Raw genomic sequence first — 27784 nt, forward strand, 5'->3', positions numbered from 1 at the left:
AATAAATATTTTTATATTTTTATTGGAAATGTTTTTGTTATTTTGGGGAGAAGGGTATAAAGAAATCGAGACAAAGTCAAAGAGGGCTGAATTCAGTGCATTGGGAAGCTTAGGGACAGGAGGAGGTGCAAAGAATCTAGATGGAGCAATGATCAGGGTGGAATTGAGATGCTTCGGGATGGGCTTGTGGCCTTTCAGGGTAAGTGGGAGGCCGGAAAGCTGGCTGGGAAGGGAACAGCATTCTTCAGGAAAGGGTATAGGCTAGGGCTGGAAGGCGTTATGCTGATGGGGCCTGTAACAATGGGGTCAGAAGACAGTGGGGGAAATCAGGTGAGTCATCTCATCTACACTGTCCTCACATCTCTAAAGCCGATGCCCTCACAGTCCTCACAGTATGTCTCTTGCAATGAGTCTAGGGGCAGAAAGCAGCTCAGAGCCCCTTCTCAGTAGGGATGGAGGCGACCCTGCCGCTGCCAGTGCCACTGCTCGGCCCCTTCCGCTACATGGCGAAGGCTGGAGGCAATTCCCAGCAGCATATGGCCCAGGCCTTGCAGCAGTGCAGAGGTCCAACGGAGGAGCTCCCTGAAGGGCAGAGACAAGATGGAGTCGGATGGGTGGGGGAACCTGGGAGGAAGCCATCGAGGGGGTTTTCCACAAGGGAGAGCTAATGGGGTAGGTGAGTGCAGAAGGAATGAGGGGGGCTGCAACTGTAGGGGGATGGGGAAACATGACCTGTTGGTCTCTGACCTGAGTACTTTCTTTGGGCCGAGTCCTTGAAAGTCACAACTCATGGAGTAGAGCCCGTAGAATGTGGCTTTGATATTGAGGCTGCCAAAGAGGTCTCGAGGGTTTTGCTTGTATACGTCGAAGGTGATGCGGGCGATGTCCTTGCTGTGCTTGGGCTTCTCCCGGCCCAGGCCATATGACAGCATGCCACTCTGTAGGGCACTTCCATCAGTGCAGTGCACCCTCCCACCCAGGCACCCACCACTATTCCCCATCAGCACTAGGTCAGACCCACTCTTGCCTGGACCATTTGTCCCCTATAAGGTATCCTTGGCAACTCCTTGCCTCTCCCAGTGTGTCTGCCCCCAAGATCATGGTTGGGCTAGAGAAGCTCGAGAGAGACTGGTGGCCGACGACAGCCCCACTGTGGCCTCTCACCCTGCTGGGGCTCCAGCTCTGCCCGCACTCCAGCACCATCAGGCATGTGTCATCCTCCAAAAGCTGGAAGAAGTCCTCACTCTCCACAGCGGTCCCATCCTCCTCCAGCACCAGTGTTAGCATCCCTCTCAGCAGCAGGGCCTCCAGTGCCTGCCCAGCCACAGGAAGCAGGAGGGAAGGGGCAGAGCTTAGCCATGCCCCTCCCTCCCCAGCTACCCCACATCCATTGGTTGGCCCTAGATGCTGGCTGATACCCCAACTCTACTTCCTGGAAAATTGCCATCCCTTCAAATGGCTCCAGCGCTCGGTGTTCTTCAGTTGCTGGGGGACCCTCACTAAGGGCTGACTTCTTTTCCTCTTTGCTCCTATGTCATTGTCCACGTCACTGTCTTCTCCCCTGTACCCCTTTGAACCATTCCTACTGGCTTGTAATTGAAAACCTCGCTTGCTTCTGTTGAGGTCCATCCTTCGGTCTTATCTCCAGTGTCCTACCTCACTGTCCCCACCCTCAGAGAGTCCTCCAGAACTGTTTTCAGTAATAAGGATGCTTAACCTTTTTGAGTCTTCATTAGTGTCAGGCATCTATGTAGTACTTTACATACATTGTCCTCTTTGACTGATTTCAACAACTCTAGGAGGAAGGTGTGTCATTATTCCCTTTCTGTGGATGAAGAAACTGAAGTTTTGATAGACTGAACAACTTCCTACAGTTTGACACTAGCAAACCAGTAAGTCCTGATAGAATCAGGACTTGAACTTGATTTGTCATACAAATCGACACTCCATACTGACTTCTGAATGCCATCCCTCCAACCCTCCCTATCTACTCCTTCCTCTACCCCCTGGAAAAGAAATGAATCGACCTAAATACAGCATTGGTCATTGGGCTGACCGTCCCCCTCCCCCCCGTCTTTAGCCCTTAGAGGGAGGGGCAGCCATGTAACTAACCTCAGACTTTCTGTTCACTCCAAGTTCTCACTCTTCTCTAGCGCCCTGGCTGCCCCTGCAATAGGAACTTAGGGATTTGGCTCACTTACCTTGTCTAGCAGTTCCTGGCGGGTGGCAGCTGTCAGACCTTTCCGGGTGGTCCGCTTGTGATCACAGACTCGGAAAGGTCGCTGGGGTGGTGGAGCTGAAGTCCAGACTTTCCGGCCAAACTCAGAGCTCATATTGGATACCGACCTGGTAGTTGGCAAGAAAGGTCAAGAACTGAGGAGTTTGGTGACTGCAGTGGGGATGACTGGGGGTGGGGTGCTTGGAGAGTTAGGGAGGGATCTAGGTTTGGAGATCAGAGTAGCCTAGGGAGAGAGGGAGAGACCACGGAGGAGGGGTGGTCAGTGGTGATTCCATAGCTGGACAAGTCCACTGTGGAAAGTTGGGGCGGGGAAGGGAAGGGGTACGTTAGTCTCTGAGTCTCCTAGGGGCTGAGTGGAATTTTGTTGCCGTGCACTATCCTCAGTGTTGGAGGGTAGAGAGGAGGGTTAGAAATCACCTGAGCAGACCGCTGGGGTTTAGGGATGAGAGGTACTCCATGGTGGAGGGAAGGAGCAGGAGGAGAGTTGCCTCTCCCAGTGAGTTCTAGGCTGGGTGGTTCTCTGCTGTGCTGGGGCCGAAGTGGTGGTGTTTTCTGTTACAGAGCTGGGATCTCAGCCCCAGTGAGGTGGGGGATGAGTCACCCCGGACTCTGGCCCCGCCTGCCAGGCCGGTAAGAAGGGCAAAGTCCAAGGGGAGGGAAAGGGGAGGGGCCTAGATGGGATCGTGGAGGAGGGATTGAGGCCCAGAGTTGCCGCAAAAGTCACAGAAGCTTGGGGGTGTGTGTGTGTGTGTGTCTCTGGTGGCGGTGTGTGCTGAGGATAAATGGGAACGGTGTAAGAGGATGGGATGTGATCTCTGGTCTTTTTCTTTCTACAGAGAGAATTTCTAGGGATAGTTTCGGGCTCCCATCCTTGAGAAGTTGCATTATATGGGATTTGCGCTGGACTTGCCGCCACCTACTGTGAAAGCCACAAACTGCAGCTTTAGGAAAAGGGAGGCCAGGCTGAGGGTGGGATTGTGGGCAGGGCTTGGACACAATGAGGGGTAAGGCAGAGGATGGATCCTGCTGCACGGATCCAGGATTACCAGGATCCTGGCAGGGACCATGGCCTTCCTGCTTCCCTGCTTCTTCCTCCCTGATCTAGGGGAGGAACCGGCTTCGTTCTCCAGAACTGCTCGCTTTAGCCACACTGGATTGGTCACTTTCTCTCTCACCTTTCTCTTTTGGCCACTTAATGGGCACGAAGGAGATGTGAAGGGGGGTGTGTCCTTTGAAGACACTGAGACTAGCTTTTGGTACCCTGAGTCTGCTCTGATTTCAGCGACAGTTGTGGTGGACATTTGTCTGGAAGCTCAGATCTCACTAAGGCTGAACCCGTCACATGAGTGTGAATCTCTGCTTTCCTGCCTCGGTGTCCGAAGCTGTGGCAGCCCACTAAGACCCCTGACAAGAACAGGCTGCAAATGTGTATAATACCTCTGGGACAGCCCTCAGACCATGGGGAATACAAGCTGGGCACCAGTGTCCCAGTCTTCTGTCTTTCTGGAAGGTGTTCTGTGTAATTCTGAGAGCTTCCTGATCCCTACTGAAGAGACCCAACAACATACTCTTCCTGGCTCTCTTTTTCCCTCTTCTGCCCTGCTCCCTCCCTCCTGCTTCCAGAGCTGACCTGCCAGATGCAGGATTACCTGTACCCAAGCCCTTAATTCAGGCTGTGCTTTGGAAGTAACCCAAACTGAGACAATACTGGTGTCCTGGCTCCTTGGGAGCCTCCAGTTCCAGCTGTTGACTGGACAGGGATCTTTCCCTTTACCTCCACCTTATCAGTGTACTGGGTCCCCCTAGAATTTCTTCATTTCCAGGCTTTGCCTGACTTCTTCACCCAGAGAAGCCTTCTTGTCGGTATGTCTCTACCAATGCACCGATTCTTTTCTTCTTATCTTGTATCCTGGTGCAGCTCGGTAGTAGGGTCTCTTGGAGGTTGTGTGTTATGATTCCTCAAGGAGGGTATAAGCTGGGGCGTCTGGGTGGCTCAGTTGTTAAGCGTCTGCCTTCGGCTCAGGTCATGATCTCAGGGTCCTGGGATCGAGCCCTGCATCGGACTCCCTGCTCAATGGGAAGCCTGCTTCTCTCTCTCCCACTCCCCCTGCTTGTGTTCCCTCTCTCGCTGTGTCTCGCTCTCTGTCAAATAAATAAATAAAATCTTTAAAAAAAAAAAAAAAGGAGGGTATAAGCCCCTTGTACCTCCATGCATCTTCCAGAACTCAGCACCGTGACTGGAGGCTGTCAATGACAGCCCAGTGAGAGCCCCCCCCCCCCGGAGGGGGGAACAACTGGGGCAGGGCCTAAGGTAAGAGATAAGAGGAGCAGGTAGGAAACTGAGGGAAAAGGGGGCTCAGCTGGATCAGAAGTCTGGAAATGGGCCAAGATAGAGCAACTGGGGAAATGAGTAGTTTGGGTCACCTTCTCTGCTGAGTGCCGGCCAGGGAAGCCTGAGAGCATATAACAGGCGGGTGGCAGGGATGGGACAACTGGGGCCAGAACTGGGGGGAGGCATGAGTGCAGATGCAGGACCCAGAGTCAGGACTCAGCAGTGTCCCTACTCACCTACATGATCTGGGAACCTCATCTGTACCCTGCAGCTTATCCTGTTTCCTAGGGAGGCGGACTCTCACACGCCTGGGCCTGTTAGTGATGGGAAAGAGTAGAGTGCCGGAGGGGCCCCAGTGAGAGGCCAGAGAAGAGCCCCACCTTGTCCCTCCCCATTCTCGTCTCACACTGCAAACCTGACAGGCACAGGGCATGAGTAGGCACCTCTCCCACTGCTGCTGTGCCTTTCAGCTTCCCAGGCTCCTCGTGGGCCCACCATCCTTCTAGCTCCCGGCTGGGTAAGTAGCTCTGCTCATCCACGCTGACTTCCCACCACTCACGTTGCGCTGAGGTAGAAGGAATGGGGCTGGGCAAAGGAGGGGCCCAGCTAAAGGGGGTGGAGATGGAGGTCGTGAGAGTGGGAACCAGGAGTCAGGCCTGGGGAGGTCAGCTGACTGACAGCAGGGCATTTGGGTTCCAAGAAGTAGTGTTTGAGTTGGGGCTAGGGTCCGCCAAGAAGTTGTGTTTGAGTCAAGGCTCCGAGACGGAGGGCAGGGAGGTGGGAGGAGACAGAGTCCCTAAATGCCTTCTATGGCCCTTTCCGTCTCCCCCCCCCCCCCCCCCCCCCCCCCCCCCCCCCCCCCCCCCCCCCCCGGTAGGCGCAGAAGAATGTCGGCCTGCTACGGGCCCCCGGGGAACGAGACGCTGCTGAGCTGGAAGGCCTCGCGGGTCACGGGCACGGCTTTCCTACTGCTGGCGGCGCTGCTGGGGCTGCCCGGCAATGGCTTCGTCGTGTGGAGCTTGGCGGGCTGGCGGCCCGCACGGGGGCGACCGCTGGCGGCCACGCTCGTGCTGCACCTGGCGCTGGCCGACGGCGCGGTGCTGCTGCTCACGCCTCTCTTCGTGGCCTTCCTGGCGGGGCAGACGTGGCCGCTGGGCCAGGCGGGCTGCAAGGCCGTGTACTACGCGTGCGCGCTCAGCATGTACGCCAGCGTCCTGCTCACCAGCCTGCTCAGCCTGCAGCGCTGCCTGGCCGTCACCCGGCCGTTCCTGGCGCCCTGGCTGCGCAGTCCGGCCCTGGCCCGCCGCCTGCTGCTGGCCGTCTGGCTGGCCGCGCTGCTGCTCGCCGCCCCGGCCGCCGTCTACCGGCACGTGTGGGGAGACCGCGTGTGCCAGCTGTGCCACCCGTCGCCGGCCCACGCCGCCGCCCACCTGAGCCTGGAGACGCTGACGGCCTTCGTGCTCCCCTTCGGGCTGGTGCTCGGCTGCTACGGCCTGACGCTGGCGCGGCTGCGGGGCGCCCGCTGGGGCGCCGGGCGGCACGGGACGCGGGTGGGCCGGCTGGTGAGCGCCATCGTGCTCGCCTTCGGCTTGCTCTGGGCCCCCTACCACGCGGTCAACATTCTGCAGGTGGCGGCCGCGCTGGCTCCGCCCGGAGGGGCCCTGGCGAGGCTGGGCGGGGCGGGCCAGGCGGCGCGGGCTGGAACTACCGCTTTGGCCTTCTTCAGCTCCAGCGTCAACCCGGTGCTCTACGTCTTCACCGCCGGTGATCTGCTGCCCCGGGCAGGCCCCGGCTTCCTCACGCGGCTCTTTGAGGGCTCGGGAGAGGCCCGAGGGGGCGGCCGCTCTAGGGAGGGGACCATGGAGCTCCGAGCTACCCCTCGGCTCAAAGTCGTGGCGCAGGGCCAGGGCGATGGAGACCCCGGGGGCGGGGTGAAGAAGGACAGTCAGGGATGGGAACCTTGACACCAAACCCTACAAGCGGGCCTGCCTCTTCCCTGTCCCCTTCCATCGTCCCTCCCCCAGAACTCAGGGAACCACTCTGGAGCGTTTGGGGACCCTTCTCTGGCCACAGTTTGGATCTTTCTGGGCAGAATTATTATACCCCTGGGGCAGGCCCAGGTACCTCCAAACAGAGGGACTGCAAGCGGTGATGGTACTGTGTGCTTGCAGGTTGGCATGTGCCTCTGTGCCAGAGCTGCTGACTTGCTGCCAAGAGCTACTGTGAAATACACTGGCGGCGGGGGGGAGGGGGGGGGGCATTACATGATGGTGTAAGCATGCCCCCACTGGTAGTTCATCATGCCTGAGTTGTACCGAAGCCACCTGGTTCTCTCCTGGGTCAGCCCAAGGCTGGACACTGCCAGCCTTCAGTGGCATCTTGACTTGTCCTCCCCAGCCCAGGTGGCCTGGGTCCCCCAGGCCAACCTATTGAACCACTCTGGAAATAAAGGGAGAAAGAGGAAGGAAAGGTATGGGTGCTTGAATGAGGGATGGGGATGGGATCCATTCTCTGGGGTCTGCAAGAGCCGAGTGGAGAAAAACCTGGCTCTGGAAGGGGAAAGACAACCTGTGGTGTTTGAAAGGAAAGTTTTCCTGTCTTGCGGTTGGTATAGCGGGGGAAGGAGCCCTGGGCGTCAGATTTGTCTTCCCCTCTGAATCCAACTCTTCCCCCAAAGGTCAACTGACTCAAAAAGGAGCCCAGGAGCAGGCACATGCTCACCCCTGGGGACGTTTGGGGCTTGGAGCTGAGCAGGTATGGGGAATGGTGTGGATGGCTGGAGGACAGGAAGAATTTTTCAGGGAGGCGCCCCCTCTCCTTTGTCTCCTTTTTCTTTCTGCCAAATCTTGACTCCTCCCAAGACTGCTAGCTGTTGCTCAGCACCCTCCAGTACTTCTTGGCCTCCATCTTTTGGAGTCTGTCCATCTCTAGGTCCTAAAGCTGTTCTGGATCCTGACACTTTTGAGTTTGAGGATGTAGGATAGGATTCTTTATTAGAGGGTGTCCACGTGCACACACATGTGGTCACTAGTGTGACCGACTCGTCCTGGTTTGCCCAAGGCTTTCCCAGTTTTAGTGCTGAACATCTCTTGTCCCAGTCCTCTCAGTCCCTGGCAAACTTTGATGGCTGTTTATGTGAGTGCTCCCTTGGGACCATCACCCCAGGTTCTGCATTAGTGACTGTTTACACCACCCAGGCTGAGGCCAAGAAACAACAGGAAATTCAGTCCTCAGGGTCACGCCAGGGCCACCCAAACTGGGGCGGATTTGGGGAGCAGGAAGTATGCTTAGAGTATCTAGTCTGGGGTGGAGGAAGAAAGGCCTTGAGAGACATGGAGGTGGGGAGTAGTTTGGGAGAGGAAGCAAAGACAACCCAGCTTCTGCCAGAAGGAGCCTCTGGTTGACCCTGGAGCTCTGAGCCAGAACCTTCTCCCCAAACACCGACGGCAGGGGCTTCTTCCTGTTCTCATGTGCCGGGGCAGAGGCTCCCTTACTCTCTTCCATAGTCCCCGTCTCACAACATCTGTGGTCAGAAAGCCCTTCCTCAACTCTGCCTTCTTGCTGCGGTTTCAGCCCATTTCTTTGCATCACATCCTCTGCCTCACAGCCGCTGGGTCTGCTCTGCACTGGCCTTTTCTCAAAGCAGAAGGGTAAGGGACCTCAGTGAGCACCATCACATGCCACATCTTCCCTGACAAGTGACAGAGTTGGCAGGGAAGCAGGAAGGCTCACGGTCAGACTGAAGGAAAGACTTCTCAGATCTCAGCCCCTGCAGGAGACGTCACGGGGGGAGACTGCCCTCCCTCCAGGAAGGGAGAAGAGTGACCACTTGGGGAGGCTGTTCCTGTCTGCACGTTCCTGGTTGCCCCCCCCCCCCCCCCGGCAGGGCAGTTATGAGGCATCACTGCCCCCACCTCTTCTCCCTGGGCTCAGGCTCGGCCTTTTCTGTGGGTCTGAGGTGGGACTGGACAGCCGACCATGGGAAGGTAGGAGAGAGAGGGGGCCGACCTCTTTGCCCAGTGCCCAGATCTTAAATCCAAATTCATGTGGCAGGCAAGCCACACAGGCGAGTGTAAGGCAAGTGGCTGGGGAAGGGCGGAGAAACTGGCATTCTGTGCGATACTAAGGAGGTCCTTTGGACTTTGGCTTCTGCCAAAGGGAAGGGAGAACTGACTGACCTAGAGCTGAAGCAACCCTTTTAAATGAGGGAATAGATTTGGGTGCTGAAAGAGGGCCCTCCCCCTCCAACTCCACTCATGGCTTGAATCCAAGCCAAAGACAGGGTGCTGTCCTCTTTAAGTCCTGATGTTACCTAAACCCAAACCCATGACCTAGCCACAGGTCTAACCTACACTTCCTATTAATCTAAAAATCTACATTATCTACACAACGTATAAAGATACCCAACATTCTGGCCTCTCCATCTGAGCCCATTTTCCTTCTCTGGCTTCCCTCCTTCCTTCTCCTGTATGACAGTTTATTACTCTGTCCAATTCTCCAGTCTAGACCTGCATCTGAGGACACACCCCAGCATACTCACTCCCCTCACCCCCCTTTCCTCTCATTGCACCTTCCTGGGCTCTTCTCATCTGGTCCCACCCATGAGAAGCCTTCCTCCCTGCTAGGCTCTTCTGGAACACAAAGACTATTCCCCCCCCCCCCTCCCGTGAAGGGAGGGCTAGGAGTTTCAGCCCCACCCTCAGGAAGATGTGCCTTCCCCCTCCTCTGCTTCTTGGTACTTCCTCTCTGGCGGACTTAGCTGACAGCACCCAGACCTGGCGCTGGGACCCTGGAACTGGGGCTGACCTGGGGATAGGCTGCGCCACTCTGCCCTGACCTTGGGATTGGCACCAGCTTCCGGCCGGTACCTGGCAAAGCCTGGAAGTAAGTATCCTGGGAGCAGGGGAGGTAGGGATGGGGCAGGATACAACTGTGAGAGAAGATGCAAAGGAACTTCCAAAGAAAGCCTGACCAGTGGTAAAAGGACCGGGGAGGACTTGTTCTTGTCTCCTATCCACAAACTCCTCCCCATCCCTGTTATTCCTGCTGCGCCCTGGGCAGCTCTGAAGAGAGTCAGTAGATGACTGGAGGAAGTCGACGGGACTGAGGGGGCTAAGGGCCTGGCAGGTGACAGAGGAGCTAGGCCTTTGAGGGGTGCAGCTTTGGTAAGGAAGGCCCCCCTCCCCCGTTTGGTTCTGGGTCTCAGAAGGGAAGGAGGCAGAAAGGGTATGGAAATACTGCTGCTGCTGTAGCTCTGTATTTGGCAATTGGGTCTGTGGGCAGGAAGGAGCCCCATGGTCCAGTTAGAAACCGGTCTTTGTGCTCTGCCAGATCCCCTGAAGCCAGGTCCGTTGGTGAAGGGGTGAAGGCGGTATCCTGCAGAGGTGCATCTCCTGCTGCGGATCTTGGAGACGGACCAGAGTGCTCAGGCTAGCTGTGTCCAGGGCGGCAGGAAGCCTCGGCCCCCTACCCTCATGCCTGTGTTCGCCCTCACTCTCCAGGTCCTTGCAGTGGCCACGGACACTACATCTGGGGCAGTACCTCCTCCCTAGGGGTCATGTTCATCGTTCCGTTGACTATCGTCATACTGTCAGTGGCGCTGGCTGTGGGGCTTCCCGGCAACAGCTTTGTGGTGTGGAGCATCCTGGTGAGGATGCGGAAGCGCTCCGTCACGGCCTTGCTGGTGCTGAACCTGGCCCTGGCGGACTTGGCTGTCTTGCTCACTGCCCCCTTTTTCCTGTACTCTGTGGCGCGCCGCACCTGGGTGTTTGGGCTGGTTGGCTGCCGCCTGTTTCACTATACCTGCGGAGTCAGCATGTACGCCAGCGTCCTGCTGATCATGGCCATGAGTCTGGACCGCTCGCTGGCCGTGGCCCTCCCCTTTGTGTCCCAGAAGTTTCGTACCAAGGCCGTTGCCTGGTGGGTGCTAGCAAGCATCTGGGTGATGTCCCTTCTGCTGGCCACACCCGTCATCATGTACCGCACCCTGACGAAACAGAACAACCAGACCCTGTGCTTCCCGACGTACTCCAGCGAACGAGTCAAGGCATTCCATCTGCTCTTCGAGGCCTTTACCGGCTTCCTGCTGCCCTTCCTGCTGGTGGTGGCCAGCTATTCGGACATCAGGCGCAGGCTGCGGGCCCGGCGCTTCCGCCGCAGCCGCCGCACCGGCCGCCTGGTGGCGCTCATCATCCTGGCCTTCGCCGCCTTCTGGCTGCCCTACCACGCGGTGAACCTGGCCGAGGCGGGCCGGGCCCTGGCGGGCAGGGAGCTGGGGCCGGGGCCGGGGCGGATGGGAGACCCGCTGCTGCTGGCGCGCCACGTGTTCATCGCGCTGGCCTTCCTGAGCAGCAGCGTGAACCCCGTGCTGTACGCGTGCGCCGGCGGCGGCCTGCTGCGCTCGGCCGGCGTGGGCTTCGTCGCCAAGCTGTTGGAGGGCACCGGTTCCGAGGCGTCCAGCGCGCGCCGCGGGGACACCCTGGGCCAGACGGTGAGGGGCGCCCCCGCCCCTTCCGAGCCCGGCCCCTCCGAGAGCCTCGCGGACTCCATCGACGCTCTGCAGTGAAGCGAACTGAACTAGGCCTGGGGGTTGCTGGTGGAAGGACTCTGGCTGTCCTCGCGGCGGAATGCTCCCCACGTTGGCCTGACCCAGTTTACCCCGAGGCGGAGGCGGAGGAGAACGCGAGGAGGGTGGAGCGGAAGAGGAGGGAGGGGTGGGGCAGGTAAGGGCAGAGGGAAAGCCCGGAGCAGCTTTGCAATTAAAACTGGTCTCACGTTGGGTCAGCCCTGTGTGTGCGGCGCGTGCATTAGGGGCGAGAGGCGTGCTCCTGGGCGCTCTTGCGGCGGTGGGGGGGTGGGGTCCTTCTCAACAGTTGAGAGGCACATCCTTTAGTTTCCCGTGATTTTCAGTTTGGGAAGGGACACAAAAGATACAGAACCCAGAACCCCCTCTCCTGCCCCATTCTGAGGCAGGTGCTCTGCAGGTCATACTTAGAACAACACAGGGCTACAGACCCCTGAAGGAGCTGACCAAGGAAGACCACTCATGTGGGCTTATCACTCCAGACTCCCTGAATCAGCAGATGTTTTGAGTACACTTAGCACTGCTGTGGGACCTCTACCCTGAAGCTTGTGATAGGTATCACTGTTACCATGACTCCAACTTCCTGCTACTCATCTTTGCCCTTTCAGTGGGCAATGTTCTAGGGCACTGCCTTCCTTCCCTCCATCTCCCAAGGAGGTCTCCCTTGAAAACAAAGTCATCAGGTCTTGGGCCCTGGAATTCTGCAGGTCAGCTTTCTGCCAGCACCCAAAATACACTCTGATGCCCTCTGTGACCCTGGTCACTCTTACGAAATTAAGATTCCCACAAATGAGAGGGTTAAGTCATTCTTTCTGAGGGATGACTGTTTTAGAGAGCCTCAGACTGGCTCTGTTCCAACAGCATTTTAGGAGGATGGTAGCAGAAGTGGCTGCGGAGTACTTTTTGAATCTCTCCCATAAAGAAAGAGCAACTAGGAGAAAAACCAAGAATCCATGTGCAACATCTGTAACAAACCTAGGGTGTCAAGATATCGCTCACAGACCCCCAAATTTGAGCAACTAGGAATGAACCAGGGATGCTTCAAGACCCCCATAATATCAGCACCTGCACAGGAGGATGCAGAAGGAAGCAAGGGGGCATCTGAGGGACCTGAGAACAAGAGAATCCCAAAACTGTCTACAGGTCTTGGCTGGAAAGCATGGGTCAATCTGACAGCAGCAGCTGAAAAGAGGGAGGGACCCGACAGATCATTTCCCAGGCCTCTCGCACCCATGCTGCTTAGGAAGCACAGAGTAGGTGCTTACTTAGTGTTTATGGAATGAATAAAGGTCAAATGACATTTTCCTAGCCATTCCTTCCCAATATTTGTGGGTGGGGAGCAGGAAAGGACAAATCCTTATTTTGAGTCACGTGGCTAAAATTCTTTACGCTTCCAAGGTGTACAAAATACTGGAACCAGGCAGGGAGGCTGAGGCAGTCCTCTGCCTGAGCTTGTGAAGAATCACTCCTTTCTAACATATTCATGATCACACTTGCATACACACAGACACTCAGTTTAGCTTGGGAAGAAGCATCCTGTTGAGAGGCAAGGAGAAGGTGATCTGCAGCTATACCAGAAGCTTCGACATCGCTTGGCTCCAGTCATACCAGAGTCTTTTTTTTTCAGAGAGAGAGGAGAGAGAGAGAGCGAAGGGGCAGAGGGAGAGAGAGAATCTTAAGCAGGTTCCACGCTCAGTGCGGAGCCCAAAGCAGGGTTCAATCTCACAACCCTGAGATCATGACCTGAGCCTAAATCAAGAGTCGGACACTCAACCCACTGAGCCAGCCAGGTGCCCCCAGAGTCTTTTTATTGAGGATCTTAGAATAGAGAGGATGGGGGTCTCAGCCTAGGGTGGCCGAAGGAGGGCCAGTTCGTGTCAAATCTGTGTTCAGGAAGTAGGTGCAGAGCTGCCCTTTGCCTTTGACCTTGATGATGCCCCGGCTGTAGCAGGTATAGCCTAAGGCCTGCAGCACCCGGGCTGTCTCTTCAGTCACCTGGGATTGAAAGGGTGTGAGCCTGGAGTGTGGGGGTGGCCCTGTCCTATCCCCCCACCCCATGCCTCCAATGTGGCCTCCTCACTTGGATCTTGCCCAGGACTCCAGTGCTCTCCATGCGGCTGGCCACGTTCACCGTGTTGCCCCAGATGTCGTACTGAGGCTTCTGGGCCCCAATCACTCCAGCTACTACAGGTCCGTGGTTCAACCCTGACAAGAGGTGTGGTCAGGAGGAGCCCTGGGAGGTGGGCGGGGCGTAGTTTAAGGAGGGCGAGGGGAGGATGAAGCTCCAGGACTCAGGGGGAAGGCCTGGAGGTCTTAGAGGAAAGGAGGATGGATCTGGAGGGGTCTGGCTTAGGGAAGGGGTGGCTGAGCCCCAGAGCTCCTGGCCCAGCAGCTTCATGCTCCACCCCCAGGGATGAGGCTGGTGGGGGGGGGGGGGTCCGGGGGTGAGCGGGGGAGTAGCTAACAAAGGACTTGGGGGGGAGGAAGAGCCTGAGAAGGTGAAGAGGAAGTCCCAGACTGCCCCAGCAAGGGAGGGCGCTCACCCACACGCAGGCGGAAGTTGTTGAAAGAGTGCTTATTGATGACATCCAGCTTCGATCCAAGGGCCACTGCAAACTCCACCATGGTGCCCAGGTGGCTGCAGCTTCGCTCAGCGTCCTAGCAACGGGCCGGCCCACCAGCGTGGGTCAGTGAGGGCCCGCGAGCGCAAGCCCAGATGGGGGCTGGTGGGTAAGGAAGGGATGCTGTACCTGCTGTGTGTCCTGTCCGGAGGTGGCATTTAAGCCTGTGGCTGCCATGTAGGTGCTGCCGATGGTTTTGATCTTCTCCACCCCACTAAACTTGGGCTTTGAGAGCAGCTGTACAGAAAGGAGGCTGTGTCCCCGGTCTTTCTTGCTCTCTCCCTCCTCCCTCTCAGAAGCCCAGCCCCAGGCCTTTGAAGACGAAAGGACTAGGTTGTGGGGTCAGGGAGCGTGGCAGGAGGGAGAGTGGATTGTGGGAAGAGTTGCTGGAAAGCTGGGGGATCAGAGGAGGAGCGGCAGGGCCAGGGAGAGGAGGATGGGCCCCTGGCTGGAGAGTAAGCGGGCAGGAGGGACTGGTGGGAAATTCTAGCATCCAAGACAAAGGGTCTGGGGGACCCTTGGAGTTGTCACCTCGTCAAAATCAGCAATGATCTCATTAAGCAGCCGCAGACACTCTAGACCCTCGTGGTTGATGTTGGATTCAGAGTAAAACTCCTTAAAGTCTGGAACTGAGGCGAAGAGGACACAGACACACTCGTAGGACTGGTGGTAGAGGTCCTGGAGGGTGGGAGGCTGGGATGAGGGAGCAAGCCACGTTCTTCCCCCCTACGGGTCTGCATGGGCCCTCCTCCCTGTGTCCATACTCTTACCCCTCCATTTAAGAAGGACTGGAAAGGAGGGAGAGGGGTAGGGCCAGGTTACCCCAGGGATGTGTGACTCAGGAGTCAAAGATTGGGTCTCATTATGATTCCAGGAGAGACAGGGGTTTGGAGTCAGGATCACCTCATAGCAACGTGAAGGGAGTCTCTTCAAGAACTGGGATCATGTCTGTGGAGATGGTCTTTCTAACCTATCTTACTGCTGAATGATGGTCTGACTAGAGCACATGTGAGGATAGAGATGAACATCTACCAATGGAAATTCCTGTGGTGTTGGAAAGTTCTATGTATGTGATGTCCGATACGGCAGCCACTGGCCATAAGCAGCTCTTAGACACTTGAAGTGTGGCCAGTGAGGCTGAGGCCCTGAACGTTCTATTTTAATTAATTTAAATGTAAATGGCCACACATGGCTACTGGCTACCATCCTGGATAGTGCAGGTCCAGAGGGCTGGGTGGACTGCGTGTCTTCCACACAACTCCCATCAACACTCGAAGAAGCTTCTGGGAGGTCTGGAGTGGCCATGGGTTGGAGAAGACACTCCTTCTAAGTAAGAACTTGGAACACAGGGGTTCTGTGCTCAGCAGACGAAGCCTAAGAGCTTATGAAGATGGAGGCACCTACCTGACAGGGACAGGGACCCGGGTGGCCACCCAACCCACTGTGGGGGGATCCAGAGACAATGGCCGAGGGCCAAGATTTCCATCCGAAATTAGTGCCCATGGCATCTGGGGCTCAGGAGTCGGGGGGGGAGTCACCTCGTTGCGCCGGTTCTGGCCAATGAACTGGGGGGCCACGTGCGCAGGGAGCACATTCTCCAGCAGTAGCCGCGTCAGGTTCTCCATTGTCTCTGTCTCCTCCTGCTCCTGCCGCAGCTTCTTCTGCCACAGGAAGTCCAGGCGGCAGTAATACTCATTCTGGCAGGGTCACCAGGGGCCCAAGGGGAGACACAATGCAGGGGGAGCCTCAGCTCCTGAGGGTTCACCCTCCCCCCCCCGCCCCCCCGAACTCCATGATGCCTCAAACCACACCACTCCCCAGTCTGGACAGAAGGCTCAAGGGCCAACTTTCCCTGGGGAGGCTACCTTGAAACTAGATTCAAACTAGGGTAGACAGAATTGGCAGCAGATTCTTTCTTGAGGGTGGTTTTCCTGGACGTGGGGTGGGAGGGACGAGGGAGGGAGAATTTGAGGGCCCCTCCCTTGGGGAGTGAAGGAGAAAGAAAGGGAGCTGGAAGGTTCACTTAGGAGCTTCCAATGGGCACACCATTTGGGCTCAACCCTGGAGATGTAGGATTGAGGGAAAGGGTGAGAGAGACCAAGTCACAAATATGGGGACCCCCCGCCTCCCTCTTCAAAGGGAAGCTCTGGACAGTTGAGCTGGGTGACTTACCTGCCGAGCCAGGACAAGGAGGGTGAAGAAGAAGATGAAGAAGGAGATAGCTCCCATCAGTTTGGGCTCCTTCAGCACCCCTGGCCTGAGGAGGCCACACATCAGGGTTGCCCCTTGCCCTGCCCCTTCCTGATGGCCTCCTCCCTACCCCAAGGGCCCATGTAGCCCTCAGCCACCCTCCCCCTTTCAGGTCAGTGAGGCGAGGACAGCTCTGCTCTGCTCCAAGAGGCCCCGGGCCCCTCTGTCCAGCGGCTGTGCGCACCTGGAGTCCGAGGGAGCCGGATAGAGGCGGGCGAGGACACAGTCAGACAGCCAGGCATGGGAGTGCAGGAAGAGGGAGCAGGAGGTCCCCAGCCAGAGCAGGAGCAGCAGTAACTTCAGCTCGAAGCTCATGTGCAGAAAAAGGGAGCAGGACAGGAACCCCAGCACGCAGCAGTGCATAGAGTACTGTGGGGCCGGGTGGGGTGGTCAAGGGGCGGGGCATATGCCACGGGCAGGGGTGGGAGAATATCCCAGGGCTCCTGTCCTGCCCCTCCCAGGGCCCAGGGGGGTGTCATACACACAAACACACACCGAGTGTGTTTTATGTCCATCCCAATCCATAGGATGGAATGCTTCTCAAGTAAGGGGGTGGGGGACGGGCCAAGGAAGGCTCTGGAGAAAGAAGTTAAGGGCTGTGAGGAACACTCACTGGGACGCTGATGAGAGGCAGGGACCCAGGGAGCTCCCAGGAGAGGCTGGAAGCCATGGAGGACACATTGGCAGCCCGGGAAGTGCAGTTTGATGCTGCCGGCAAGAAGAACTGCAGAAGGAGGTGAAGAGCTGAGGTGGGCAGGCAGCTCCTGGGGCACAATGGTGGCTTGTGCTGGGTTTCAGCTGACCTAGGGATGAGTGAGGGCCAGACTCCTCCAAAGGGGTGGATCCTGCTATTTCTGGGCTGGTGAGGGAGCCTTAGCACTGGGGTCCTCGCTGGGCGGTCAGGGATGGGAGGAGTGGGTGTCCTGAGCACTAGCCTGCCAATGGATCCACTGTGTGATCTCTTGCCAGCCACATTACCTCTCTGGGCCTCAGCTTCCTCTTCTGTGACTTGGCTGGGGGAGGATTCCTAAGGTGTCTTTCAGGGATAGAATTCTAGGAGTGATTCTAAGTTCTGAAAAACCCGCCAGGCTCAGCTACAAAATCATAGTGAGTGAGCTAAGCAATGAAGATCTGCCTACATAGAAAAGATAGGAACGATGTCCACCAGAGTGTTATAAACAATTACGCAGGTGGCAGATTAATTTTTTTCTTTATGCTTGTCCGACATTGCCAGGATCCTCTGGCCTTGGTCCAGCTGCTCTCCCAAATCCAGGGGCCCCCTCTCAGCCTCTGATGGGTCCAACAGGCCCTGATGGGGGTGCACAGGGCCCCCTCTGCCCTCACCAGGCTGGTAATAGCCATGACAAAAACGAGGAGGATGGTGGCCGTGCCCAGGGCAACTCGCAGGCCGGGCCGTGTGGCCACCAGGCTAGACAGTGCGGGCAGCCAGTGCAGCATCTTGGGGCCTTTCAAGACACACTTCTGTGGAAGGAGCACAAGAATCTTAGCCATGGGGCTGGGGCACACCCCCCTCAGGCCAGGTCATGGTCAGGGCCCAACTGACCACTTCCACCCCCCAGCCCACCTCACCGTCAGGTGCTCTGAGAAGCAGACGAAGAGGAGGAGGAAGAAGAGGAGGAAGGTGACGCTATAAGTGATGGCCAGAGCTGGGGGCCTAGGGAGACAAGAGTGAGTGAGGCCTTGAAGGGTCAGAGGACGGTCTGTGTGCCGCGAGGGTGCTGTGCACCCTGGTTGGGAGATGTGGGGAGGAGCAGTCCTGGGGATCTGAACTGGCCCCCAGTGGGGTCTGGGCCAATACAAGGCATTGCATGCCAATGATCCGGGAAAGCTGAGGGGGTCTAGGGCAGTGGTGGTGGGGGGCAGGGGCTAATAAAGTAGGGACAGTACTGGAAGGGGGCAGGGGGCTCACGAAGGGGCCGAGGCCCCATCAGGCCAGTCTCTGGGCCTTCAGGCCAAAGCTCTTGCACCTGGCTGAGTTTTGGACAAGTCCTTGCAGCCCCTCCTAGCCATGGACTAAAAACAAGGACCTCCTTTCTAAGCTCATTTGCTGTGAGATTTGGGCTTCTCAATGAAAACAGAACCTGTTTCATGGAAAAGTTGTCAGGACCCAGAGACAGGCATGTGAAAGTGCTTGGATTATGTAGACAGTCCACAGGGTGTAAGATAGTAAAATGAAGGCTGTGATTATCACTGCTTCCTCAGAACACATACTTCCTCTGTGGCTCAGTGTCTGAAGCCAAGAGGAAGTGGGTAAAGGAAGAAAGTGTGGGTCAAGGATCAGCAGGAGCCTGGCGGTCCCTGTACGAGACTCAGGGCCGCCCTTGCATGGGGCTCTCACCTGTTGGTCACCAGCATCTGGATGATGAAATTGGAGAGGAAGACCAGGAAGGTGCAGGCTGCATAGTATTTGAAGGCGGGGAGGGCAGAGAGTCGATACTGGAAGGACAGGGGTCAGTGTGGCGACAGGGGCCACCAGGGCTGCCCATCACCTTGGAGGTGTCCATTGCAGGCAAGAAGCGGGTGCCCCAGACTCACGCGCCCCCCCCCCCCCAGTTCAGTCTCAGGTACCCCCTACCGGTTCTCTGAGGAGCCGCCCTCCTCCCTCCTATCCCCACCTAGGGACCCAATCGACAGGGTGACGTCCATTTGGAGAGAGGCCCAAGCCCCTCACCCCCAGGATCACAAACTGAGCAGACCTGGGAGGTGAGGTGCGACCATGGGGCTTGCCCGCTCCCCAAGGCCAAGGAACTAAGGTTAGAAAATTCTCCGCTATCACCCCCCACACCCACCTCTTTCTCCAGCTCCTTCTCTCTGAAGTACAGTGTCAGTGGGTTGAAGTCCTTTGACTGCTTCCACTGTCTGGTGGGAGGTGGAGGGCAGTGAGCCCCAGAGAGGAAAGGGCAGGGCAGGGTGGGTGGGGGGTGGTGACCAGGTGTGTGTTTCCCTGGGCTGGAGCAGGGAAGCCGCTCCCTTCCTGCCGGGTCCTCAGGGGAACACATCCGTCCCATACCGCGGGGGCCCAGCCCCGAAACCCTCCCGGCCGCCTTCTGTTCTCCATACTTCTGAGAGTTGAGCTGTTCGATGACCTGGAAGAACTTGGCATCCCCAGTGTCCAGGTCCTCATCTAGTCCCCGGGGGGTACGGCTCCTGCACGGTGAGAGCCCAGCCTGTCACCACAGGAGACCCTCCATAGCATGTGGGCGAAGCGGGAGCAGCCCCCCTAGGGAGGATGGAGGCAGGTCACTCAGACAGAGTTGCTGGGGCCTCCTCACCGGTCCAGGCTCCACTGGGGGCTGAAGGAGGCCAGGGCCTTCTCCTGTCGGGAGTACACAGCAAAGGGGGGAGATGAGGCAATGCTGAGCATCCTTGAAGCCTCTCTGCAGTGAGGCATTCCATGTCTATACATGTCCTTGGCTGTGAGCATCTGATGTGTTTCCCCTGCCTCTGATGGCTTCCTCTTTCCATCAAATCCCACCTGTCCTTAAGGGAAGGGTCAAACCACATTTATGCCTTAAAAGTTCTTCCAGACTCTTCAGACACCCAGGGGTCCTTATGCTCTCATTTCCTCAGTTTTATACCACTTATGAGACAACTCTGTAGGCTTGAGGGGTGGTCATCTTCCCTAAGGACTGAACAAACCCCAAAGACGGGGACTTGCCCATCCCCCCAGCGTGCCAAAAAATCCTCGTTCGTTTAAACTGAAGTGATGACGCCGAACATTCTGGCTCCTTTGTGGTCAGGCTGAGCTGGGAGGTGGTGGGAGCAGAAAACAAAAAACAAGAAGAAAGGGAAAGAGGAAGGAAGAGAAACAAACCTGGTCACAGTCATTCTTTTCTGCAGTAAAAGGAAAGCATGCTGTGTGTAAAGATATGAAAGCAAGCAGACAAGTAAAGCAGGTGAGACAAGCCCCAAGAAAGAGAGTGAAGTGCAGCGGCCCCTGCCCAGGGCCAGGCGTCTGGTGACTGTTCTTTCGTTCTCCCCTGGCTCATGTGAAGGCAGCAGGATCACAGGGGGCTACCTCATCCCCCCAAACCCAAACCCGGTGTATGGGAGAGGGAGAGGAGAGGAAAAGGGAGATTAAGAGGGATGTTCTAGGTAGGAGCCCATCTACGCATCTTGGTCTGGGCCTAACTTTTTTCAAACTACCCACCTGCCTCTCCACCTTGCTCAATGCCTGTATGTTATTCGAAGGCAGGGAAAACGTTTTATTCATTTCTGTCTTCTCAAGAACTAGCCTCGTGCCTGCCACATAGTAGGTGCTTTAAGATTGTGGAAAGGATGGATGGATGGACGGACAGACGGATGGTAGGTACACACTAGCACCAACAACGCACTGCCACCCCAGAGGTCCCCATTGTTTAAGGATAAGCTGATGTCATTCTTAGGGTTCCTGACATTTGGCTGAGGGCTTGGCACTTCAGGGGCTGGGAAGTGAATTTCTGGGCTGGTGAGGTCCTGCCTTGGGAGATATCCTTGAACTAGGGGTTCCAACTTCTCCACCCTGACACTTGTTAGCCTGCACACTAGTGGGGTCTTGGGGAGGTCTGGCATGGGTTCTGGGGGGGCATCTCACCATGGGCATTGCACCCAACACTGTCTCACAGTCCCTGGGCTCCCACCAAAGCCCACCCTCTACTCTACCTCCTCCCCCTGGGGAGTGGGGGGCTCCATCCTGCAAGAGTGAGCAGGGTCTTGGATTCTTTCTTCCTCTCCTTCCTGCCTGCTTAGCCCTTCTGACCTTTCCCCTACCCTATGTTAAGTCTTCGAATTAGGTATTCTCCTGAACCACTGCTGCCAAGGTCCCCCCACTCCACAGTGCTCACTGATCTCTGGCCTGCTTTCCTGCTGGGTGGGTGGGGAGGGGAACCAGAACACAGAAAGTGTCCTCTGAAGTCATCCCATATACCCAACTGGGTCTACGTAGTAGAGAAGATTCTGAGCGGAAGATCTGCAGAAAGGTGGCTGGGAAAGTTCTGGGAAGATCAGATCAAATGGAGGAGGGCAGGCTGAGGAAGTTGCTCCTGGGGCAAGCCTTTGGGGACATGGCCTCAGTCCCTGCAAGAGGGGGTTCTGGCTGCTTGTCACCAAGCACCAAACCTAAGAGCCTGCTGGTGGGGGAGATGAAGACTCCTGCACCAGCTAGTGGGTCACCGATGAGCTGAGGGTGCCAAGCACAGGATCAGCCAGTAATCCACCGTCCCCTTGTGTCCTCTCTTCCCTCCCTCCCTGACCCCTGCCTGCTCAGGGTGACGTCCTTTAAGGCCATGTGAGATTTTCACTGTCACCTCATTTTATTCTCATACACATGCTGGAGAGTCGGGGCAACAACTGATTCGCCCCCACCTTCCCAGTCCTGGTGGGGATTAAAAGAGAGTGTGCAGTCTCAGGAATGGAGTTGGACAGAGACATTTCCCCGCGGGAATGGCTGTGAGCACTGGCTTCGGAGCTAGGAGAAGTGTGGCCTATACCTCTGTGGTGCTGATGGAAGGGGGTTCCCGAGTGGAGGTTGGGGAATAATGGCCATAGATCTGATGTCTATAGGATTCTGCATCTCAGGTGAGCCCAGAGGGCGGTGATCTTTGCCCTGTCTCTGGAAGGAAGGACAAGGAAAGGCCTGAACCAGTAACTGGGGCAACCAGACAGTTCAGGACCTCGGGATGTCATCAAGTGACTCACTGGTGGTGAGGGCAGGGAAGTCGGGAGGGGTTCGTAAGTGCTCGGGCTCACGACGGAGGTGCACTTACCGGGAGAGGGGTGGAGGTGGACACAGGGCTCTCTAGGTGGCTCAGGTGGGCAAAAGGCTTGGCTGCGCCCCAGGACTCCAGGTAGCGGGTCATCAGCAGTGACGGCCGCATCTTGGGACCCTCGAGAGAGGACAGCAGCCCTCCCGCAGTGCCCTTCTCATCCTCCTCCTCAGCCTGGGGCATATGAGTGCTGAGAGTCAAGATCACAAATGCTTTCTACATTCTCCCCACACCCCTTAGAAGGTTGGCTCTCCTCCCCCTTGACAGACACCCTGGGACCCAGGAATTCAATGTCTGGCGAAGGAGAAGAGATCAGGCCTGGTGGCTGTGGGTGGTTAGGATGGGCCAGCCCATGGGGTCCAGGCTGGGCTTTTACCCGGGGATCGATGACTAGGTAGGTGGGCTCCCCTAGCTCCCGAAGGTATGGGTCCCGGTGTTCCATGGATGCATCCTCCACAGCATAAGCCCCTGCCAGCAGGGCCAGGGTAGCCCCTGTAATATGTACTCGTCTGGAAAGAGGGGGCAGTGAGAATCAGGAGGGAGGGCCTGCAAACCTCTCATTTTTTCCCAGGATCCTTCCTGGAGGTCTGACTTTAAGCAAGGCCTTGTGTTCCAGGAGGTGTCTCCCAGCACCCCTCCCTGCATGCCAGGATCTCCCTGAGCCCCAGGTAGGACTGTGCTCATTTTAGGAAACTATGAATAGGGTGGCAGCATGTGGGAGGCCCGGCTGGTTTCTTCCTGTGGCCTCCTGCAGCCCCACATCTCACCCTGGCACGCCGCCCGCCTCCATGTGGTTGGCCAGTGTGACATCATGGGACCAGACGTCATACTGCCACTTCTGTAGGCCGATGACCCCGCAGAGCACACTGCCCGAATGCACACCCACACGCATGTTGATGTCCACGCCAGTGGCTGCCCGGAGTTTCCTGAGCAGGGTATGCAGGGGACAGTCTGAATGCCGCCTTCGCCTCTACGCATGCCACACCCCTCCCTCTCTCCAAGAGGACCTCCACTACCCTGCCTGCTCCTCGCCCACATCCATCCCTCGGTACCGCTCCCGCCCGCCCCCCCGAGCTGACCTGATGGCCCGGCACATGTCCAGCCCCATGCGCACGCAGTTGATGGCGTGGTCTGGCAGGGAGAGCGGAAGCCCAGAGACACAGTAGTAACAGTCTCCCAGGATCTTGATCCGCATGCATTCATGCTCCTGGGAGTGTGTGTGTGTGTGTGCGGGGGGGGGGGGGGGGGGCACCTGGTTAGAGGTCAGAGGAGGCACGAGGGGGCTGGGACAAGTGGGAGCAAATGTGGTATTCCTGAAGAACTTTTGAGGTTGGGAGTCTCTGGGTCAGATCTAGGGATTCCCTTAACTGGATATGGGGCTGGCTGAGGTCTGTGGCTCTCCCCCAGCTTCGGCACGTGTAGGGTGTATTCAGATTTGAGCATATGAGAGTAGCCTCAAGACTGCGGTTTTCTGGGGGAGACCTAATTAGGTTTGTTGGGGGCAACCCTGGGGTCTGAACAGGTGGCTGGGCTGGCTTGGGCTGATGTTGCACAGGGCAGAGAGTTCCCTTGGAAGGGCTCCCTAAGGTTAGAACATCTGAAGATCTCTCTAGATCTGGTTGTGGTGTCCAGAGACCCCTACGCCGGGCGCTCTGAGCATATTTGGGGGGTGTTGTTGTTGGGGTATTTGTGGGGCCTTGTTGAGAAGTCTCTCCAGGTTTGAGGTGTGTGGTGAGCAGCTCCATACCTAGGGTTGTTTGAGAGGGTTTCCTACTTCCGTTGGAATACATGGGCTCTGAAATGGGACTGGGATCTTAGGTGGCAGGAGTTTCCCTCGGGAGGGGCTCTCCAGGGTGGGGCATTTGAAGGTCCCTGGGTAGGGAGGGAGGTCCCCTCTGACCTTGGCAATCTGGTCGAACTTGCCAAAGAGCTCGTTGAGCATGAGCACCAACTCCTTAGGGGAGCACTCACTGGCCAGCCTCGTGAAGCCCACGATGTCAGCATACAGCACGCTGGGCAGGGCAAATGGCATCAGTGGGGCCAAGATCTCAGCCCACACCCCCCGCCCCTCTGGCCATCCCCTCTCATACCTGACTCCCTGGTGCCTCTTGACATAGAGGCTGTGGAAGTTGTTGGTGCTCTCTGGCCGTGACCCCTGTCCAGCCTGCAGCCGTGCCATGATCTCTGCCTTCATCTCTCGGGCCAAGTAGGCAGGAAGGATGGACAAGAGAAGGTGTTCCTGGAGGAGATCACGATGAACACCCACCCTCTTGCAACCTAAAGCCAGGAGTCCCAGCCTCCCAATGACCTAGGAGCTCACCCACTTCCCCAGCCCCGCCAGGTGGGCCCCAGGCTACTCCCCCAGATCCTCCCCATCACATAGAGCTGGGCTTCAGCACCCCATCCTGCGCTAATCACCTTTAGGGACTGAACTCCCAGCACCGATGCCAGAATTAGGGTTCTTCGTTTAGTATCATAAAAGTGCTTTTAGAAGCTTCAGGGTTTTCGAGACTTAACACAACTTTCCAAGGTGGGCGGTAGCCACGTTTTACAAAGGAGGAGAGAGAAGGGCAAGTAACCTGCCCAAAGTCATTCGGCTTGCAAAGGAGCCCTGTTGTGTGATATAAACAACTCCTTTCTCAAACTCCGGTCCCGCCCAGCCTCCCAGGCCCAGCGGACCTGGTGCTTCTTTTCGGTGTCCAGCCGGCGGCGCGAGTGCAGGGAGCGAAGAGCCTCCCGGAACGTGGCGCGCAGCGCGCGCTCCATCAGCGCCTTGTGGTACGCCCCGGCCACGTTCCCGCACAGGAACAACACGGCGTTTGCTGCCAGCTGGGGGAGCGGAGAGGGTCAGCCTCAGAGCGCGCCGGCCGCAGCTGGCGGGGGGAGTGGCTACGTGTGTAGCTGGAGTTGGTCCCCAGGAGGGTTGAGGAGGACTCCACAGTGAGAGACCGGAGTATTTCCAGGCCATCGGTGCCACACTGCCCAGTCCCTCGGGGGCGCTTCTCCTGCCCCAGTGTCCCTGCTCTAGACTCAGTTGAGCACCAACAAGGCCTCTTAGGTCTAGAAACCCTTGCACGCACATTTCCTCTGCCTGGAACACCACCCCACCATCTACGCCCCTCTGTGTCCCCCGCAGCACAAAACTACTCAAGCTCCAATTTTTACATTTGCTGTGAAGGTTCCATCATCCACATCTGTCCCCACAACTCTGGTCCCCTGGGGAAGTCCCTTCCCCGTGGGCCCAGAGGGGTCTTCTGGGGTCTGCAGCATCATGCAGCAGTGGTGTACCAGCTCCACCAGGGCACCGTCTAGGTGTATGTGTTTGTACCCTGTGCTTAGCGTGGCGCCCTGCCATGGAGTCCCAGCTCAGCAAGCGGTTGGTGCATGCTCAGAAAAACCAGCGGCATGCCGCCCAGCGGGCCCTGGGCGCAGTGGGGGCCCGGGGGCGCGGCCTGGGCTACGTGCGTGTGTTCTCACCTGCGGCAGCAGCGCTGGCCGGGAGTCCGGCTGAGGCCCCAGGTACAGCCCAAGGACCAGCAGGTGGGAGAGTGATGAGGCAAGGCCCGCAGCGGCGGCATCCCGCATGCCCAAGGGCAACATGGCATACACGGTGAAGATGATGAAGAGGAAAAAGGACACCTGGGGGAGAGGCGCACGGGAAGCTGCTGGCTGCTCTTGGCCCGGGCGTCCTCCTGCCCCCTGCTCCACCTGCCGCTCCTCTCACCTGGTCCCAGGCGCTCACCAGGCCCCCAGTGAACTGGAAGCCGTGGCCTAGCCCGAGTAGCGCGGCCCACACCAGGACCGACAGGGGGCGTGTCCAGCGCTGCAGTCGTTGCTCACGGGAAGCCAGGCCCAGGAGCAGCGAGAAGCCACCCAGTGCGCACAGCACAGTGGTCAGGAAGCCCCGGTCTGAAGCTAGATCCTGTGGGGAGGGGGTGCTTGCGGCAAGACTGGAGTGCGGAGTTTGGGGAGCTCCTCCAAGTTGAAGAACAGGCAGCCCTCAGGCCACTTCTGAAAAGTGTCTCAAACTCAAGTCGGAAAAGGAGACAGGGCACCTGGGCTGGCCATTCAGATTAGGTTGAACCATAGGAAGTTGCCAAGAATCTGTTTTTAATCTACAGAGCCGGGGCGGGGGGGGGGGGGGCGCCTGGGTGGCTCAGTCGTTAAGCGTCTGCCTTCGGCTCAGGTCTTGGTCCCAGGGTCCTGGGATCGAGCCCTGCATCGGGGCTCCCTGATCAGCTGGAAGCCTGCTTCTCATTCTCCCACTCACCCTGCTTGCGTTCCTGCTCTCACTCTCTCTCTCTCTTGTCAAATAAATAAATAAAATCTTAAAAAACAAAATCTACAGAGCCTGCAATGGTTCAACCTCATATCTCACTGGCAGGGTGCTAGAGCCTTGGGCCATCTACCCAGAGCCTACCCATATGGCACATTTGTGAACCTATGACCTTTCTGAGCTCGTTTTCTCATCTGTCAAATAGGAATTGGAGCACCATCCTGGGGTCCTGACGCAAGTGAAAAAGCCTACCTCACAGAAGGCACTTAGGAATGAGTGTATCCAAATCTGGCCAATTTGCTCAGGAGATTCCCTGCCCTGGGCACAAGCGTGGGAGTAGCTGCCCCCCCCAGCTCCAAAAAGTGCTCCAGCAGCAGGGGGCACCTGGAACCTCCCTCGTGGCAGGGCAGGGGGGAGCGCTACACTTTCACCACCGTCTGGGCGTCGACCTCCTGCCGCTGTCCCTGCCCTGTGTCCCCACCTCTTCCTGGACTTCAAGGTGGCCCAGCAAGAATTGGTCAGTTTAGTGGCTTCCCCAACTCGCCTCCAAAAAGTGAAAAGAAAACTTGGAGCAAGATATTCCCAGAAATGGAATTGAAGACCCTCTTTCTCCTAAAAAAAAAAAAAAAAAGGAAACTGGAAATGGCTTTATTTGGGGACTAAATGTGAGTGGGATGGAGGATGCCTTCTGGGAGTCTATGGGTACAGCTGCCCCACAGCCCCCATGAGAGAAAGAAAACCAGGAAACAGATTCCCACGGGGCCCCATGTAATTTCCCTTCTGGAAAACTGGAAAACCCGGTGTTGAATTTACTCTAGAACCAGTAGATCACAGAAGCTCAGAAGGTCTGTCAGTACCCTGAGAGAAATTAAAAGCACCCAGGGCTCAGCTTTCTCCCAGCGGCCCAGCGACTGTGGCCCGGAGAGGTGCAGTGACTTGTCCAGGATCACTACATTTCCTAGCAAGGCTCGGTGCTTCTTTCCTGGGTTCCAGCAAAGAACGCATGTCAAAAAGAAGACCCCTCCCTAAGTCCCTACCCCGAAAACACCCTCTAGACGGTGACCCTCCTGCCACCCTCGGGAAGGAGCTCCCCACCCCCAACAGAAGCAGCCCCGCTCACCCTGCCGCTGGCGGAGGCGACAGCTAGCATCGCCAGGAGCGCGCAGAGCACAATCACCAGCAGCAGAAGCAGGAGCGGGTACTGCTGGCTCAGGCTGTAGTAGGTCTCGTAGAAGAGGTCTTCGCTGGGGGGCGGCCGGGGACTGAAGAGGCGGGCCATGGTCCCCCCTGCCTGGGCTGCGTGGCCTCGGGGGTGGAGGGCGGACCCCCGGGCTGGGGAGGGCCAGGGGCCGCGTTACTGCCTGTAGCCGCTCGGGGCCCCAACTGTGCCTCTCTCACTGGGTCCAAGCCACTTCCACCCCGTTTCCCCAACCTGGTGGCAATCCCAGCTGCCAGGCACTCCCCGGCGCCTCCCAGCCTTTTCCCAGTTGGCTGTGAGAAGACTGCCCCATCCTTCACTCCTCCTCCCTCAAACCCAGACTGCAGAGATGCCCTAGCAAAAGCCTCGGCTGCGGGTGGGGCAGGATTTGGGGTTGAAGCAAAGGAGCCTCGGGTTCCTCTTTTACCCCCAAACTCACTGCCGGGATGCTGCCGCAGCTTGAATGGGCGAGGCCCGAGGAGGGAGCCCGGGGCAGCCGGTGGCCGAGTCCCGATCGATC

The 27784-nt window shown here is 57.4% G+C and overlaps 4 protein-coding genes across 4 annotated transcripts; 2 read left to right on the forward strand and 2 right to left on the reverse strand.

Moving 5' to 3' along the window:
* Positions 1 to 20: 20 nt before the first annotated feature.
* CIDEB (cell death inducing DFFA like effector b) lies at positions 21 to 2812 on the reverse strand. Its single transcript, XM_032404835.1, has 5 exons — positions 2657 to 2812; positions 2202 to 2346; positions 1165 to 1314; positions 748 to 938; positions 21 to 582 (listed from the first exon to the last, which is right to left on the reverse strand). Exons 1-5 carry the CDS (start codon positions 2695 to 2697, stop codon positions 444 to 446), a joined length of 666 nt encoding a protein of 221 aa, XP_032260726.1. The 5' UTR covers positions 2698 to 2812; the 3' UTR covers positions 21 to 443.
* Positions 2813 to 5458: 2646 nt separating this feature from the next.
* On the forward strand, positions 5459 to 6535 carry LTB4R2 (leukotriene B4 receptor 2). The gene has a single exon (XM_032404836.1). It carries the CDS (start codon positions 5459 to 5461, stop codon positions 6533 to 6535), a length of 1077 nt encoding a protein of 358 aa, XP_032260727.1.
* A 2792-nt stretch (positions 6536 to 9327) lies between these two features.
* LTB4R (leukotriene B4 receptor) lies at positions 9328 to 11340 on the forward strand. Its single transcript, XM_032404837.1, has 2 exons — positions 9328 to 9455; positions 10073 to 11340. Exon 2 carries the CDS (start codon positions 10129 to 10131, stop codon positions 11134 to 11136), a length of 1008 nt encoding a protein of 335 aa, XP_032260728.1. The 5' UTR covers positions 9328 to 9455; positions 10073 to 10128; the 3' UTR covers positions 11137 to 11340.
* Positions 11341 to 12930: 1590 nt separating this feature from the next.
* On the reverse strand, positions 12931 to 27781 carry ADCY4 (adenylate cyclase 4). Its single transcript, XM_032404838.1, has 25 exons — positions 27187 to 27781; positions 25515 to 25712; positions 25268 to 25429; positions 24470 to 24619; positions 23881 to 24029; positions 23691 to 23802; positions 22870 to 22997; positions 22558 to 22716; positions 22167 to 22299; positions 21791 to 21964; positions 19319 to 19362; positions 19107 to 19193; positions 18836 to 18905; positions 18385 to 18482; positions 17616 to 17700; positions 17370 to 17507; positions 16639 to 16749; positions 16210 to 16394; positions 15948 to 16032; positions 15314 to 15472; positions 14307 to 14453; positions 13905 to 14012; positions 13698 to 13812; positions 13235 to 13359; positions 12931 to 13149 (listed from the first exon to the last, which is right to left on the reverse strand). Exons 1-25 carry the CDS (start codon positions 27343 to 27345, stop codon positions 12997 to 12999), a joined length of 3234 nt encoding a protein of 1077 aa, XP_032260729.1. The 5' UTR covers positions 27346 to 27781; the 3' UTR covers positions 12931 to 12996.
* Between the last annotated feature and the right edge of the window lie 3 nt (positions 27782 to 27784).

The sequence above is a fragment of the Phoca vitulina genome, unplaced genomic scaffold, assembly GCF_004348235.1.
Source record: "Phoca vitulina isolate PV1807 unplaced genomic scaffold, GSC_HSeal_1.0 scaffold7, whole genome shotgun sequence".
NCBI classification, from domain to species: Eukaryota; Metazoa; Chordata; class Mammalia; order Carnivora; family Phocidae; genus Phoca; species Phoca vitulina.